At 37.1% G+C, this 17,103-nt stretch overlaps 2 protein-coding genes and 1 long non-coding RNA gene across 3 annotated transcripts; 2 read left to right on the forward strand and 1 right to left on the reverse strand.

The window, feature by feature from the left end:
- Window positions 1-1,452: 1,452 nt before the first annotated feature.
- On the reverse strand, window positions 1,453-1,896 carry LOC138901552 (histone H2A.Z-specific chaperone CHZ1-like). The gene is made up of 2 exons (XM_070189324.1): window positions 1,741-1,896; window positions 1,453-1,656 (listed from the first exon to the last, which is right to left on the reverse strand). Exons 1-2 carry the CDS (start codon window positions 1,894-1,896, stop codon window positions 1,453-1,455), a joined length of 360 nt encoding a protein of 119 aa, XP_070045425.1.
- Window positions 1,897-7,987: 6,091 nt separating this feature from the next.
- On the forward strand, window positions 7,988-11,337 carry LOC138901553 (uncharacterized). The gene is made up of 6 exons (XM_070189325.1): window positions 7,988-8,351; window positions 9,001-9,225; window positions 9,576-9,817; window positions 10,334-10,518; window positions 10,633-10,894; window positions 10,957-11,337. Exons 1-6 carry the CDS (start codon window positions 7,988-7,990, stop codon window positions 11,335-11,337), a joined length of 1,659 nt encoding a protein of 552 aa, XP_070045426.1.
- A 2,792-nt stretch (window positions 11,338-14,129) lies between these two features.
- On the forward strand, window positions 14,130-15,192 carry LOC117273207 (uncharacterized). Its single transcript, XR_004503164.2, has 2 exons — window positions 14,130-14,239; window positions 14,635-15,192. It is a non-coding gene; the product is annotated as an uncharacterized lncRNA (long non-coding RNA).
- The last annotated feature ends 1,911 nt before the right edge of the window (window positions 15,193-17,103 follow it).

The raw sequence follows: 17,103 nt of genomic DNA on the forward strand, positions 1-17,103 counted from the left end.
GAGAAATTACTCACTCAACCATTAATCCTACGGGATACATTACTTCGAGTTCGAGCAAACTCTCACTCCACTACTAAGCCTACGGGCTACTCTTATTTTGAGTTCGAGAAATCACTCACTCAACCATTAAGCCTACGGGTTACATTACTTCGAGTTCGAGCAAACATTCACTCGACTACTAAGCCAACGGGATACTCTTATTTTGAGTTAGAGAAATCACCCAATCAACCATTAATCCTACGGGCTAAATTACTTCGAGTTCGAGCAAACTCTCACTCGACTACTAAGCCTATGGGATACTCTTATTTTGAGTTCGAGAAATCACCCACTCAACCATTAAGCCTACGGGCTAAATTACTTCAAGTTCGAGCAAACTCTCACTCAACTACTAAGCCTATGGGCTACTCTTATTTTGAGTTCGAGAAATCACTCACTCTACCATTAAGCCAACGGGCTACATTACTTCGAGTTCGAGCAAACACTAACTCGGCTACTAAGCCTACGGGCTACTCTTATTTTGAGTTCGAGAAATCACTCACTCAACCACTAAGCCTACGGGCTACCTTACTTCGAGTTCGAACAAACACTCACTAGACTACTAAGCCTACGGGCTACTCTTATTTTGAGTTTGAGAAATCACTCACTCAACCATTAAGCCTACAGGCTACATTACTTCGAGTTCAAGCAAACTCTCACTCGACTACTAAGCCTATGGGCTACTCCTATTTTGAGTTCGTGAAATTACTCACTCAACCATTAAGCCTACGGGCTACATTACTTCGAGTTCGAGAAAAATCTCACTCGACTACTAAGCCTACGGGCTACTCTTATTTTGAGTTCGAGAAATTACTCACTCAACCATTAAGCCTATGGGCTACATTACTTCGAGTTCGAGCAGACATTTACTCGACTACTAAGCCTACGGGATACTCTTATTTTGAGTTCGAGAAATCACTCACTCAACCATTAAGCCTACGGGCTAAAATACTTCAAGTTCGAGCAAACTCTTACTCAACTACTAATCCTACGGGCTACTCTTATTTTGAGTTCGAGAAATCACCCACTCAACCATTAAGCCTACGGGCTACATTACTTCGAATTCGAGCAAACTCTTACTCGACTACTAAGCCTACGGGCTACTCTTATTTTGAGTTCGAGAAATCACTCACTCAACCATTAAGCCTATAGGCTACATTACTTCGAGTTCGAGCAAACTCTCACTCGACTACTAAGCCTACGGGCTACTCTTATTTTGAGTTCAAGAAATCACTCACTCAACCAGTAAGCCTAAGGGTTGTTTTTTATTCAAGTTTGATCAAAACAAAATCTTCACAATACAGAGAATAAGACAGAGACAAGTCGGGAAAAGAAAAGATCTTTGTATATATATGCAAGAATATTTACAACGTCCGAACAGAACCCTATATAAAAGACCTAAATAGAAACTAAGGGCTAAGTTTCTTGGTTATCTCCGAGGACGATTTCTTCTCCATCGGGCTCCTCCCCACTCTCGGGCCTGCTCTTGCTCCCATCATCGTCGTCATCATCATCATCGTCATCATCGAAAACCAAGGCTTCAGCATCGGCTTTGAGCTCTTTAGCCTTTTTTATCTCTTCGATGAAATCGAAATCTCGAGCGTGAATCTCCTCAAGAGTCTCCCTCCGAGATCAGCATTTAGCAAGTTCGGCAACCCAATGCGCTCCAGTTCTAGCGGCCTCAACTACCTCTCTTGCCTATACCTGAGCAGCTTCAGCATCGGCCCGATAAACGGCCACGAATGCATCCGCCTTAGCCTTTGCTTTCTCGGCATCAGATTTGGCCTTGGCAAGTTCGGAGGCCAACCGAGCCTCGAGTTCTTCTAGTTTTCTCGCTTGAACCAAGCTCTTCTCCTTCATGCCTTGAAGTTATCTTGCAGTCGATAACAATTGGGCCCTAACAATTTCTTTTTTGGCAGCAAGACGGTCCATGCCATCTTTCCATCCCTTAGTCTCCGCCCTTATTATATCAACTTCCTCACGAAGCTGCCCAATCATCTCGAGCTTCTGCTGCAGCTGTGAGAACAAAATATTAGCCTCCGATCCTGAATCAAGCCCATAAGTTCTTAAGATTATCATTACCTGCTCAATCAGGTCGGTCTGGTCTTGGTGAGCCTTGGCCAACTCAGCTCGAAGGCCTTTGATTTCTTCTTCCCTTTGACCGAAAAGGAGTCTAAGGGCATTCCTCTCCTCCGTAACCCATCGGAGGTCGGCCTCGAACCGATGCAGCTCAGCTCAAGACCGATAACATGCTTCTCGATGAACCGCCATGGCCTACGAAGAAAGAAGAAAGGAAGTGATAGCATCAAGGACAATGATAGAGTTTTGGAAGCTCCAAGGCCATTTACAAGATCTCAAGCTAAAGAGTTGCACTCTAAGGTTTACTGGACTTTAATGGAAAATAAAGAAGCTTTTAATTGTAGAGGAAGAGCTCAAGCCCAAAGTAGATGAATTATCCAAGTTTTACTATTATTTGGTGATCCAAATTGAAGTCCAAGAGGAGGAAGATTGGGCCACCAAATCAGCCCTTGAAGTCCACCAAAGGGGCTCAAAATGAGCTTAAAAGAGGTCCAAAAGGGGGTGTTTCAAAAGGAACCCAATTGGAGTCCAAATCAATGGCCCAAACTAGTAGTTTTAAGGTCCAAATCTGTCCTAAAGGGATTTGCCCCCCCGACCCCCACCTAATTGTAATGACTTTTCTTACTCCTTAGCAACCACCCTACCTAATTGTAATGACTTTTTATGCCTTAGCAACCACCCTACCTAATATTAAGGACTTTTTATGCCTTAATACTCCTATAAATAAGGAGTGCTTCTCATTCATTGAGACACTTGATTATTGATTAAGTATATCATACTTTGAGAGTTCTTTTGAACCTTTGTTACTTGTGCTTTGAGATTTATCTTTCAACCTTTACTAGTTCATAGTTCAAGGTAGTAAGATTACTTTTCTATTGTGATATCTTTGATTCCTTTGTGGTATTCTTAGAAGGCGATTAATACTAGTTATTAATTGTTGTTTCAAGTTACTCGTAAAGCGGTCAAGATTCGAATCTATTATTTTGATTTGCTTTTAAGTAAAGGCGTTTGATTAATTCAATAAATCAAGACGTTGTTGCTTTGATCTTGTCAAGGCTATAGAACTTGCGTTCTTAGAAGTTCTTGGAATTCTTTCCTTGAATTTTCCCATATCCTTTATTTTTTGCCCTTTAGTTTTAGTTGTTCAATTCTTTATTGTTATTGCTTCCGCATTTACTTTTCAAATTCTTACTCCAGTTTGGATTCCCGACCTAGTCATTATCAGGAAGTTAGAAAAGAATAGTATACACAAAAGTGGTGCTAACGAAGGGAATTAGGGCTTACCCGATTCAAAGCATGCTGCACTTCGTGAAAAAGACCCAATGCATCACTTGGGCCGGCAGCATCATCGATATCGGTAAACAGGTCATAGAAAGGGTCCTCTCCTCCCTGAAGCTCGTCCACCTCAAGGACCCCCAAAGATTGGGCCTCTCGAATCGCCCCTTCGAAAAAAGTAGGGAGATTAGGCGAGCCTCCGATTACTATTTCCCCAAGCGAGTCACATGGAGCATTCTCCTCGGTTCGGAGAGCTTTGGGATCGGCCCTCTCGGATGTACCCACCGGTTGTCGACTTCGGTGGGAGGCATCCTCAACCTCCGATAACTCGGGGACTTTGCCCGAATCCTTCTCCAATATCACCTCAGTCCGAGGCGGAGACACACGAACCACCGTAATCCAACTGCCTTTGGGGCATCGGTGGTTTTCTTCGCTCGGGCCACGAATTCGGACCCATCGTTTTCTTCTTCTTCTTTATATTCATTACTTATACACAGAACCGATTCCATGGTTAGAGGGATGGTATTCTTCCTCGGCTTACGAGTCGTCCTCGTCTTCGGCTTTGGATCTTCGGGAGTAGAAGCCCTTTTCCTCTTATTATCCTTCACCGGTTTTGGAACAGAGGTCAAAGCCTCTTCCTCGACGGGCGGGGGTCTCAGAACCGCATCTTTTCCCACACCTACATATAAGAAAATTGTTTTAAGTATATAAAAAGCCTCTCATTCGAGCTACCAAAGATACACGAAAGAGGCTTACCATGATTTTTGGCCTCCCATCGGCCCTTTAATAAATCACGCCATGAGTGCTCGGCATATGTGGAGGTCGAAGCTAGAGCCCATACCCAGTTCTTGAGGTTGGGAACCGCACCGGGCATCCAAGAAACCGCTGCATCACAAAAAGGGGATATCGGTGAGAAAGAAATGAAGGAGCAAGATAGTAGGAGATAAATTACACTTACGCTTCATGTTTCACTCCTCGGGAAATGGCATCTTTTCGGTCGGGATCAGTTCCGAAGTCTTCACTCGAACGAACCTGCCCATCCAGCCTCGATCCATGTCCTCGTCTATGCTCGAGAACAGAACCTTGGTAGCCCAGCGCTGAAATTTTATTAACCCGCCTCGAAAGAAGCGAGAGCAGTACAATCGAATGAGATGGTCGAGGGTGAAAGGCATCCCCTCAATCTTGTTCACGAAGTAACGGGTCAAAATAACGATCCGCCAAGAAGAAGGATGGATCTGGCCTAAGGTTATTTTGTATTGACGGCAGAAATCGATAATAACGGGGTCGGGGGGGCCTAACATGAAAGGGTAAGTATACACACTTAAAACCCTTTCACGTGAGTGGTGATATCTTCCTCAGAAAACGGGATTACTATTTCTTTGTTATCCCAATTGCAATCTTTCCTCAACTGTTCGAGATACCCCTCGGTTATCGAACACATATACCTCGATACCGACTCACATCGGCTGGGAACCGATGAGCCTTTGTCCACCTTAAAATCAAGGGTAAGAACACAAGCCCCAGGAACGCACTCCTCAGGCCGTGGCTCCACCAGTGTTTTATCGGCGACAGGTTGTGAGGAAGAAGTTTTCTCTTTTTGAGGAACAATTTTTGATGTTTTCACCATTTTTGGTTTGGAGAATTGAGAATAGAAGGAGATGGCAAAGATTTGGTGCTTTTGAAGAGAAATTTTGCAGTAAAAAATCACGGATTTATGGATGAACTCAGAAGAAGAACTTGGAAAATTTGTAGATTGAAGATGTAAAAGTAACGAATGATAAAAAGAGGGGCTATTTATAGATTAAGCAATGGCGGTTCAATATCAGCGGTGACCGACCACTATTTGACACGCATTAAATGCCTTGAAAAACTAACCGACGGGACAGCTATCACGTGCGTCATGATCGAGCCTGATGTAAACGTCATCTTATATCTGATCGAGCCGTTGGGAAATCATATCGTTTCTCGCCATATCCTTCCCGAGATACGAGGGGACTATCTGTATACGGTCGAAATAGATTTCTGCCTTCGTACGTCTGATCAAGATCGAAATATAATGGACCGAAGAAAGTCTTCATAATATCGAGATGGGATCCGAAGAAGGCACAAACGAACTTCAAATTTCAGGGACAGGTCAAATACCAAGCTCGAAGTCATTATCGAGCTCGGGTCCGAATCGAATGATAATGAGATGTGATGGAATCGAGCTCAAAGGCCAGAGGCCGACCAATACCGAGCCCCAGTCAGTACCGGGTCTCGAGTCGGCATCGACCTCAAACCCACATCGAGCTCCGAAACTGGAAACTACCGATACCGACTAATACCGACTCCGATCAAAATCGAGCTCACAAACAAGAGCCGTTGCAACCGCACTAAGGGGGAGAATCTCGGCGGGAATTAGGAAAAAGCTGATTTATCATGGGTTCCCCACTATGTCTTTTTAATTATATCTAAAGTAGGATCTCTCACTATACAGATGATGGCTATATTTCCGTAAAGGGAACGTTTTACATACATTGTAACTCAGATATCATACACTCCCCTATTGAAGAATTATCCTTTTTTAGCCTCATAGATTGATTCATCTTACGTAATCCATAAATCATCCTCTTTTCAGCTTTACTTATTTTTCATTCTTTACGGCCAATATTCAATATTTTTATTTACTCTTACGATTCGTGTCAAGTTATACCACATACCTTTAGAACTACGTACAAATTCAACTCTATCCGTTTTTCGGGTAAACACTTAATTTCGAGTTCCAAAAAAGAACAAAGATTTTAATATCTTTTCTTGAAGTTTATGCTTGAAAGAGTAAATAGTTCTCTCTTTTTTATTTTATGTATTATTAGCAATAAGTTGACTGGTATCATGTTTATATTGTTACTGTATTCTCATTAGCTACAACTATGGTCTCATTGGGTTTCACAACAAAAATGTAGACGCCTCATTCCTCAACTTCGATTACCATGCGTACTTCTTGGGTATTGTTTGCCTTCACAGACGAGATACAATTACTTTTGGGAGAAAAAGAGTTAGCTACTTCACAATATCCCAAAGACCGACAAACATCTTTTTGCAAGGACGGAGTGATATCATATCATTTACTACTTTTTTTACAGATTGATCACATAAAAATGTTAGTTGTTGGGACTCAAGTATTATTACTTTAATCTAAATCATGTGTTGCAGTAGCACCACCAGATCTTCTGTCAATGTATTAAATGGTATTGTTAAGGCGAACATGGTATGCAATACTAACCTACAAGACTAGACAACTTGATCACAAACAGCTTTTGGGCAACTGTGAAGTACAACATGCAGAAAAGGAGACAATCTTGCAACAAGAAGCAACAAGTTTAAAAATATTGAACGACTGAAGCTCTGGATTACTTGCTGGAAGGGTACAATGATATGTCATTCATTTGCATATATTGGAGAGAAAATAAATATATTATCCTCATGTTGTATATAATTTGATCATGATTATTTATTTTGACTTTAATATGGAGCACTTTGTCTACTAGCACGAACGCAAAAATAATGTTCTCGGGCTCGTGCATTGCACGGGCATCACTTCTCTAGTTATAAAAGGAAGGGACTAGAATTCCTTGCCGTATATTAAGCTAAAATTTGCAACTTTTCGGTAACACATCCAGGGGGATTAGTTAACTGATACTTCTAATTATTCCAACGTTCCAAAAAACGTCTATATATTGAATGAGCTGGATATGCCCCATATGCACCAACATATTTGCCAGCTTGAAGCTTTACCAACCCACTGCATGTTTATTGTTAGGATATAATGTATATATGTTGGTATTATTATACTTGATAACGCAAACTCAAAGATTACTTTCTGGTCCCTTTTTCTTCTATACTTCTTTGTCTTTTGTTTGTCTTTTATGAAAGACAAAGTGTTCCTCATTGGTTGTGAAAAGTTTTTTTCTTCTCCTTATATTGAATTGCTCTTTGTTGAGCTTGTAAAGATCTAGTAAAAGGGAGTGGTCTTGTGCACATGAGAAATTAGTCCTGAAGGCAAAACAGGTCGATCCCCCCTGCGCGCGAGATAAACATGAGGCCTAATCCAAATCTGATTTTGCTAAAATTATTTTTTATTTTTTGAGCTTACCAGAAAAGTGTTCAAACTTTGAATTGAATTTTGTAACGTCTAATTTATTACTTTGTAACAGCTATACTTTTAATTGTGGTAACTGCTACTTGAATTTTGTAACAGCTCATTTATTTCTATAATCCCCAATTTAATTCTCTTTCTTGTAACAACTCTAGCATCTTATCTATATTAGGAGCTGTCTTGTGGAGTTTTCAAATACAGAAAAACATCTTCATCTTCTCTTCTTCTTCTTCAACCGATTTATGAACAACTATTTTGTGCAAATTCCAAACTTTCAGCCACGAGTGTACGTGTTTGGAGGTGTTGCGGAACCTTGGGGAGCGACCGATCTTAACGATTTGCACCCAGTCGGGCCGAAATCACTTTTAAGGCACGGTATTTTTCCTTCTTGTTCTTGGTCAATATTATCTACTCATTTTTCTTACAATTTGAAAGCGATTTCTTTATATATAATATTGAATGATGGCTACCACTTTGACTAAAACACTTCCTGATCTGTCAAAGTTTGAGCCTTTAAAAGATGGAAACAATTATAAGTGTTGGTCCCAGAAACTTTTAATTTTCTTTGAACAATTAGAAGTTGATTACGTTTTGTTCAACGAACCTCCTGCTGATATTATTGTTGATAGTCCTAATGTTGCTACTACTGTTGTTGATGATGATAATGCTAAGAAGAAATTTGAAAAGGATAATAAAACTGTTCGAGGGCATCTACTTAACCATATGACTAACCCTCTTTTTGATTTGTTTATAAATTATAAATCTGCTAAAGTTATATGGGACAGTTTGGAGAAGAAATATGGTGGAGATGACGCGGAAAAAAGAAGTATGTGGTTGGAAAGTGGATCAAGTTTCAGATGGTTGATGATAAGCCGATCATGGAGAAGGTTCACGAGTATGAGAACTTGACTGCTGATGTTTTGAAGGAAGGCATGGGGATGTGTGAGATTCTTTAGGCTAATGTTCTGCTTGAAAAGTTTCCACCTTCCTGGAGTGATTACAGGAATAAACTGAAATACAAAAAGAAAAACATAACTCTTCAAAAACTGATCAGTCGCATGAGGACTGAGGAAGCAAACCGTCTCAAAGATAAGGAGTCTGAACGGCTTAAGGATAAGATAAAATCTCTTCCTCTCTTAATTCTTCTAAAGCTAACCTTGTGGAATCTTCTAGTACTTTTGTGAAAGACAAGTTTAAAGAAAAACAGAAGAAAGGCCAGAAGAAAAGACATGTGAAGAAGCAGAATTACTTCAATAAGCCGGAGGGCCATATTCAAAAGTCGAAAGGACCATGATATGTCTACGACAAAATTGGTCACAAGGCCTTTCAGTGCAATCAGAGACAAGGACAAAGCTCAAAGCAGGGAGGAAAAGCTATAGTCCAAGCTAACCTTACTGAGGGTAGTGATGTCGTTGATGTTGTGGTCGTTGAGGCGAACATGGTGGCTAACAAGACTTACTGAATACTGGACACAGGTGCTTCAAGGCACCTTTGCGCCAACAAGGAGTTATTTCATGACTTTGAGGAATCTGCTGATGGCGAGTGTGTCTACATGGGTGATTCCACTACAGCTAAAGTTATGGGTAAAGGAAAAATTCTCCTTAAGTTAACTTCTGAAAAAACTTTAGCCTTGAACAATGTTCTGTATGTACCCTCCCTTCGTAGAAACTTAGTTTCTGGTGCGCTTCTCAACAAAGCAGGTCTTAAACTTATTTTTTATCTGATAAAGTTGTTACTTCTCGTGGGGAAAACTTTGTTGGGAAGGGTTACATTAGTGAGGGTTTATTGTACTGAACATCGCTCAAGAGATTACTAATAATACTAGTACTTTCAATTCTGCTTACATTGCTGAATCTATTGATTTGTGGCATAGTAGACTAGGTCATGTTAATATTGCTTCTATTAAAAGACTTAAAAAATGGAATTAATTCTTGCAGTTAATGTTGATAATTTTTTTAAGTGTCCTATTTGTGTAGAAGCAAAACATACCAAAAAATCTTTTAAGAATGTAACTAGTAAAAAGACAGAATTGCTTGAACTATGCATTCAGACTTAGCAGATTTCAAGAACACTATTAATAAGGGTGGAAAGAAATACTACATCACCTTTGTAGATGACTTTTCTAGATACACTAAGATATATCTTCTTAAGTCAAAAGATGAGGCTAAAAATATGTTTCTGAAATACAAGGCAGAAGTAGAAAATCAATTAGACAGAAAAATAAAGAGACTTAGGTCTGACAGAGGTGGTGAATATAATACTAATACTCTAGAATCCTTTTGTGAGAAAATGGTATTATACATGAGGTTAGTGCTAGTACCCTATAATCCCCAACAAAATGGTGTAGCCGAATGAAAAAATAGAACCATTAAGTAAATGATGAATTTTATGCTTTTGAGTTTGGGTTTATCTGGTAATATGTGGGGGGGGGGGGGGAATCTGTTTTATCTGCATGATATGTTCTTAATAAAGTCCCTCATAAGAAGTTAGATAAAACCCCGTATGAATTATGGAAAGGGTTTGCCCCTAACTTGAAAATTCTGAAAGTGTGGGGGTGTTTGGCTAAGGGTCTACCTGATTTTAAACAAGTAACTGTTGGACCCAAGTCTTTTGATGTTATTTTTATTAGTTATGGTCAAAATAGTGTTGCATGTAGATTTATATTTTGAATGATAGTTCTATTTGTGAATCTAGAGATGCAGAATGTTTTGAGCATGTTTTTCTATTGAAAAATAATTTGCCTAGTGATCTGCATAATAATGCTTCTACATCTATGTCTGTTAATTTTCATATTTTTCCTTCTTCTAGTGTTATGCTAATGAGCATGAAAATGAACTTAGAAGGAGTAAGAGACGTAGAATTGAAGCTAGCTTTGGTCCTGATTTTATCACTACTTTCTTGACTGAAAATATTGATCTTGATGTTTGGAGTGATGAATTAGTGTCAATCTATTTAATAGAAGAAGACCCTAAGACTTATAATGAAGCAATGAGGTGAATAGATGCTAGTTTTTGGAAAGAATCCATTAAAAGTGAATTAGACTCTATAGTTTCTAATCACACTTGGGACTTGTCTGATTTGCCTAAAGGTTGTACACCAATAAGTAGCAAGTGGATATTTAAGAAGAAATTGAGACCTGATGGTATAATTGAGAAATGTAAGGCTAGACTTATTATTAGGGATTTTAACCAAAAGAAAGGCATTGATTACTTTGACACTTATTCGCCTGTGACTAAGATAGCGACTATTAGAACTCTTGTTGCTTTAGCCGCTATTAATAATTTAGTGATACATCAAATGGATGTTAAAATAGCTTTCCTAAATGGTGATCTAGAGGAAGAGATTTGTATGTCTCAACCTGAGGGATTTGTGATCCAAGGATAGGAGAATAAAGTTGCAAATTGAGAAATTCTCTGTATGGTTTAAAGCAGGCATCTAAGCAATGGTATGAAAAGTTTAATAGCACATTAGTGGACAATGGTTTTGTTGTTAATGCATCTGATACTTGTGTTTATTTCAAGATGATAGGATCAGATTGTGTAATTATATGTCTGTATGTAGATAACATGTTAATCTTTGGCCCTAATGTGAATGTAGTTAATGAGACTAAGAATTTTTTGTCTTCTAAATTTGAAATGAAAGATCTTGAAGAAGTAGATGTGATTTTAGGGATTAAAATCAAAAGAACTTCTAATGGTTTTTCGCTATATCAGTCTCATTATATTGAGAAAATGTTGAAAAGGTTTAATTGTTTTGATGTAGCACCTATGAGAACTCCTTATGATCCTAGCATAACACTTGAGAAAGAATAAAGAGTCCAGTATTTCTCAAACTGAATATGCTAAGATAATTAGTAGTGTAATATTTCTCATAAATTATACACGACCTGATATTGTTTATGCTTTTAGTAGATTGAGTAGATTTACTCATAACCCCGGTAGTGAACACTGGAATGCTCTTCATCGTTTGTTAAGGTATTTGAGAGGTACTATGGATTGGTGTTTGTATTTTAATAAATTTCATGTTGTTTTAGAAGGATTTTGTGATGCAAACTGGATTACTGACAATGATGAAGTTAGCTCCACTAGTGGCTATGTGTTTACTTTGGGTGCAGGTGCTATTTCATAGAAGTCTTCAAAACAGACTTGTATAGTACGATCTACTATGGAGTCTGAATTCATTGCTCTTGAGTTGGCAGGGCAAGAAGCTGAGTGGTTGAGAAACTTATTGGCAGATGTGCCTTTGTGGGAAAGACAAACTTCACCAGTTTCTCTATATTGTGTCTCACAGGCGGCAATTGTAATTTCCAAAAATAGTGTGTACAATATAAAAAGAAGACATACCCGCATTAGACATGGTACGGTAAAATAATTATTGAAATATGGAGTTATTTCCTTAGAATATGTAAGATCCGAAAGAAATTTATCGGATCTTTTAATCAAGGGTTTGGTAAGGAGAGTTATCCTTGAAACGTCGAGGGGGATGGGGCTAAAGCCCATTGATTGAGGAAGTATGGTGGATACCCATTTGTGGTCAAACGGAGTCATATGAGACCTCAATATGCACTATCTTTCCTATCCCTATGGCGTGTGGTAGTGCTTTATAAGGTTGAGCTTATTCCGCTCTTAATGATTCCATAGCCTTAAGGTGGTCTACGTGTAGATAGACTTGATGGAATCACCTACATGAGTGTAAAGGTGCGGTCACCGTTTATGAAAGACTTGGGATGTCTTTCTAGAGCACTCATGAGACCCAAGGTATATGCATGACCATAAAAGTACTTTGTTAGTATGGCGGAGTTTGCATAAATTTAAGGATATAGTATGTGTTGTGGGGGTCTCAACTAATGTTCATTCAGTTCAAGAGTACTTCACTTTGTGGATGTTAGTTATTGCCTCATTTCACTACGTGCCAATTCAAATCGAAAGATATTGACACTTAAGTACATGTTTCTTCTTTTGCCCAGAATTGTTCTTATTCTATATTTGTCTTTGCAGTAGTGGAGTATTGTTGGTATTATTATACTTGATAATGCAAAACCAAAGATTTCTTTGTGGTCCCTTTTTCTTCTTTACTTCTTTGTCTTTTGTGAAAGACAAAGTGTCACTCATTGGTTGTGGAAAATCTTTTTCTTCTCCTTATATTGAATTGCTCTTTGTTGGGCTTGTAAAGAACTAGTAAAATGGAGTGGTCTCGCGCACATGAGATATTAGTCCTGAAGAGCTCTTAGTCCCCCTGCGCGCGAGATATACGTAAGGCTTAATCCAAATCTGATTTTGCTTAAATTATTTTTTATTTTTTAAGCTTACGAGAAAAGTGTCCAAATACATGCTTACCAAAATTCATTCTCTTTGAATTGAATTTTGTAACTTCTGATTTATTACTTTGTAACAACCATACTTTAAATTGTGGTAACTGCTACTTGAATTCTTGTAACTCCTACTTGAATTCTGTAAGAGCTCTTTTATTTCTATAACCCCTAATTTAATTCTCTTTCTTGTAACAACTCTAGCATCTTATCTATATTAGGAGCTGTCTTGTGGAGTTTTCAAATACAGAAAAATACCTTCATCTTCTCTTTTTCTTCAATCGATTTCTAGGCAACTGTTTTGTGCAAATTCCAAACTTCCAACCACGAGTACACGTGTTTGGAGGTGCTGTGGAACCTTGGGGAGCGATCGATCTTAATAATTTGTACCCAGTCGGGCCGAAATCGCTTTTAAGGCAGTGGCTTGCCACGACCCAGTATTTTTCCTTCTTGTTCTTGGTCAATATTATCTACTCATTTTTCTTACAATATATACTGACATATCAGGTAATTTTATAGTATCTTATAGTAATTTCATTTATTATAAGTGGTTAGTTATGATTATTTTTTAGATGACTTAATCATGTAAATTAATTTTGCTCACCTAAAGAACCATTTTGCTTATATAAATTACGACTACTTTTTCGAAGTAATATTATGTACTCATTAGCCCAAGCTCGATTTAAAAACAGTTTCTACAAACAAAAAAAATGAAAATATTTCCAAGACAAGCTGTTCACAAATTTTTAAGCAAGCCCTAAAATATTAGGTTTGAACTTTTTCTTTTTGGCTCCTCTTAACACATACTAAAAGATTGAGAATGGGAAAGAACGACCAATAATTCGTAAGCCGTTGTTGTTGATAATGATGAAAAATGGTTAAAAAATTAGAACTTTTTCGGCATTTTTTTGGTGGTACAAATTCAAAGTTAGACTAAAGAGCTAGTACAAGCAGATTAATACAGAAATTGAAGAAATGGTTTAAAAAGTTTGACTAAAACCTAGCTAGTACGAGTAGGTTAGTGCAGAAATAGCAAACATAATTAGGAAAAATTGTACAACCACCAAACCAATAGTGTTGACTATAGAAGACAAAGGACACTACAACAAATTAGACATTTAGCGGCAATTAATTAGCGGCAATAGTTTAATTGCCACTAATTTATATTCTAGAGTCACTAATTACCGGCAGTTAAACTTTAACCGGTAAAAGAATAGGAGTACTTTTTAGTGACAAAAAAATTTAGTCCAGAAAGAGAAAAACTAGTTTTTTTAATTCAAGTTGTGTGCCCTCCAATTCTCTTTAGCTTCCCTCCAATTATTTTTAGGCTCTAAATTCCCCTAATTCAAATCTGAAGCCTACGATCTCTCTCTCAGTCTCTCTCTCCATTTCTCTTCCTCTGATCGGTGAGTGTCTCTTCAATTCAACTTAGTTATTCTTTGATCTACTTCTCTGTTTTCCTATAACTGCACTTATTCGATTCAGCTAGCATTTTAGTTGAGTTTAGTGTAATATCAATCAGATCTCGATCTTATATATGTTTATACTTTATACTGTTAGTGTATATAATATCTTTGCTCGTTGTTTTAATTTCGATTTTTGTGATTTTTTATATTGGATTTGGTCTTTTTATTCTACAATCTGAAGTTGTTCTAGCCTTGTATTTTAACTCTCGGTAATCTCCATAGCTTATGTAAGTTTAGCTCAATTTTAAACTTTCTCATACAATATGGAATCTCTGCTCTCTTCTCCATACGTTCTGAAATTTCTTATCGTTAAGGTTAGAAATTTTCCTTCGCAGATTCACACAGAACTTTCCTGTCGCTATTCACCAGCAGTAGTCGGGCTCGGGCGTCAAAGTTTTGAGGTAAGAATATGAATATCATGTGAATTTTTGTACTTCTGCATATACCGATTTTATTATTAAAATCGGAAGCTTATGTAGCTGATTTGAAAAAAATAATCATTTGATTATTTTGTTTATGTTACAACTTGTTCTGTAAATGGAATTAGCCCGATAGGGAATAGTCTAATGTGCTTATGCCATGTTCCTATGTTTTGTGATGTATTGTGTTTCATTTGATGAGCCTTTTAGAAGCCGTGTTATATCCAAGTGTTTTTAATGAGAGACTAGTTTGCTGGATTGAGAGACTAGAGCATATGAAAGATTTGAATGCCTTAAAGATGCAGGGGAACAAGACAACCTCAATGGCCGAATTGAACAAATCACCGTGGAAGTAGAATTAACATGAGATCTACCTATTACCCCTATTATTTTGTTTGTCGTATTACATTCTTAACTTTGTTTTCCAACAAGATATTGTGTTCATCAACAACAAATTCAGGTTTATCACTTTAACTACTATGGATAGAAAGAATATATGAGGCGGGTCTAAGGCCCATCATTGTAGTAACAGAGGATAAGAACTAAACAAGGTGACTTTCATTGGTTGATGGCCTTATGAAAAGAAATAACAAATGCCTATCTTCATGTTTAAGGCCTGAAAACTGAATAGCAGAAATTTACACATGTAATACATGGATGCTCAATTAGCATTGCATAGCACACAAAGAAACAAATACCTCGTTGAGTTGTTGGCTCCTTCTTTTGTCAGGAAAAATGGCCTTGACCACTCGACGCTTATTCTCCAAATATCGATCAAAGGAAGCCTGCCAATTCAATTATTTAGCTTTCTCTGTTAAAATTCTGAATCCCTGAATGCATACATTTATGCAGGATTTTATGTCAATACATGAAATAGATTTATAAATTAGGAAGGTCGCACAAGGTTGACATAGAAGCAAAGATAATCTAACTATGATATAAATTAAATAATTTATAATAGTTATATATTGTTAATTACTAATATGTATAAGATAGATATACAGAATTGCATATGGAAGAGAAATTGAAAATGTAGTAGCAAGAAAAGAGTACCCCGGGGATTTCACTCAGGGTGTCAATGGATATCTAAGGACCCGTTTGGTCATAGATTTTGCCAAAATAAATTTGGGTTTTATTTGGCAAACGCATGTTTGACCATAGATTTTGCCTACATTTTGGCAAAATCTCAAATCACAAATTCCAAATCCCAAAACTAGCTCAATAGCTAGTTTTGGGCCAAAATATTACTATTATATTTTTTAAAAATTACCTCAAACTTTTGTATTTTATAAAAGAGCCCATAATTTATTATTTTGTAACAATATTGCTTCGTCTTCTCGGTCATCTGATAGTGTATCATGTAGTTTATTATAAAAATGATAATTTTGTACCAAATTTATTTATGTGCAGGAATATGGTTTGCGATAATATAATGAATGTTATTGATAATGGTATTGTTGGGTATTTGTGATAGTTTTTAGAACTTGTGGGTATAAGTCATGTTTCATGTTTTTCCAAAATAAATTTGGGAAATATGTTTTGAAAACTGATGTCCAAACACATTTTTATCTTCAAACCAAACTTCACCCAAATCAGATTTTTTAAAATAATTTTGGGAATCTATGGCCAAACGCTAGCTAACAATCGACTAAACCGATCGAATTATACCGTACCGAACTGATTTTTAGGTTTCTTTTAATAAAACTGTAGGTTTTTATATAAATCTATAACCGTACCGATAATTATGGTAGGTTTTTTATTTTGTGAAAATAAACCGAAAAAATACCGAATCGTACCGAATAAATTTACATGTAGAAAATATATTTATATACTCCCTTTGTTTCAAATTAGATGAGGTACTTTCCTTTTTAGTCTGTTCCAAAATAAATGACACATTTCTAAATTTGGAAATAATTCAACTTTAAACTCTTCATTTTATTCAGTTTACCCTTAATGAGAAGCTTTATAACCACACAAATATTATGGTCCCACACAGCTTTTACTCCTTAAGCTTTTAAGACCACAAGTTTCAAATGTCTTCTTTTTTTCTTAAACACCGAGCCGAGTCAAACTAACTCATCTAAATTGAAACAGAGGGAGTATTAAATTTAAAAATAATAAAGCATTATATTTTTTTTGGGCCCTGAAATTATAAAAATGGTTACAAGCCAAAGAGTAATTAAACTCAAAATCCTAATTTCCAAACCTATTATGCTACTCTTATTGAAACTAAATTATTTCTAGCATATTCATTAGTAAGACACAAGGTATTCTAGTGATTATGAGTAGCAAACTGTAATGTATTGAATATGTTTCCTTTCGTATGATTTAAATTTATCTTTTCGAATATTTAATCTTTCATAGATTTTATTCTTGAGGCATACC

This window comes from Nicotiana tomentosiformis, chromosome 11 (genome assembly GCF_000390325.3).
Source record: "Nicotiana tomentosiformis chromosome 11, ASM39032v3, whole genome shotgun sequence".
Taxonomy (NCBI): domain Eukaryota; kingdom Viridiplantae; phylum Streptophyta; class Magnoliopsida; order Solanales; family Solanaceae; genus Nicotiana; species Nicotiana tomentosiformis.

Excerpts from the sequence above, each read along its gene's own strand:
- LOC138901552 (XM_070189324.1), bottom strand. The coding sequence starts at position 1,896 with ATGAAGGAGAAGAGCTTGGTTCAAGCGAGAAAACTAGAAGAACTCGAG. Across the intron at positions 1,657-1,740 it reads CCGATGCTGAAGCTGCTCAG|ACTCTTGAGGAGATTCACGC; the intron begins GTATAGGCAAGA and ends TCTCGGAGGGAG.
- LOC138901553 (XM_070189325.1), top strand. The coding sequence starts at position 7,988 with ATGGCTACCACTTTGACTAAAACACTTCCTGATCTGTCAAAGTTTGAG. Across the intron at positions 9,226-9,575 it reads TGCGCTTCTCAACAAAGCAG|ACTTAGCAGATTTCAAGAAC; the intron begins GTCTTAAACTTA and ends CTATGCATTCAG. Across the intron at positions 10,519-10,632 it reads ACTTATAATGAAGCAATGAG|CAAGTGGATATTTAAGAAGA; the intron begins GTGAATAGATGC and ends ACCAATAAGTAG.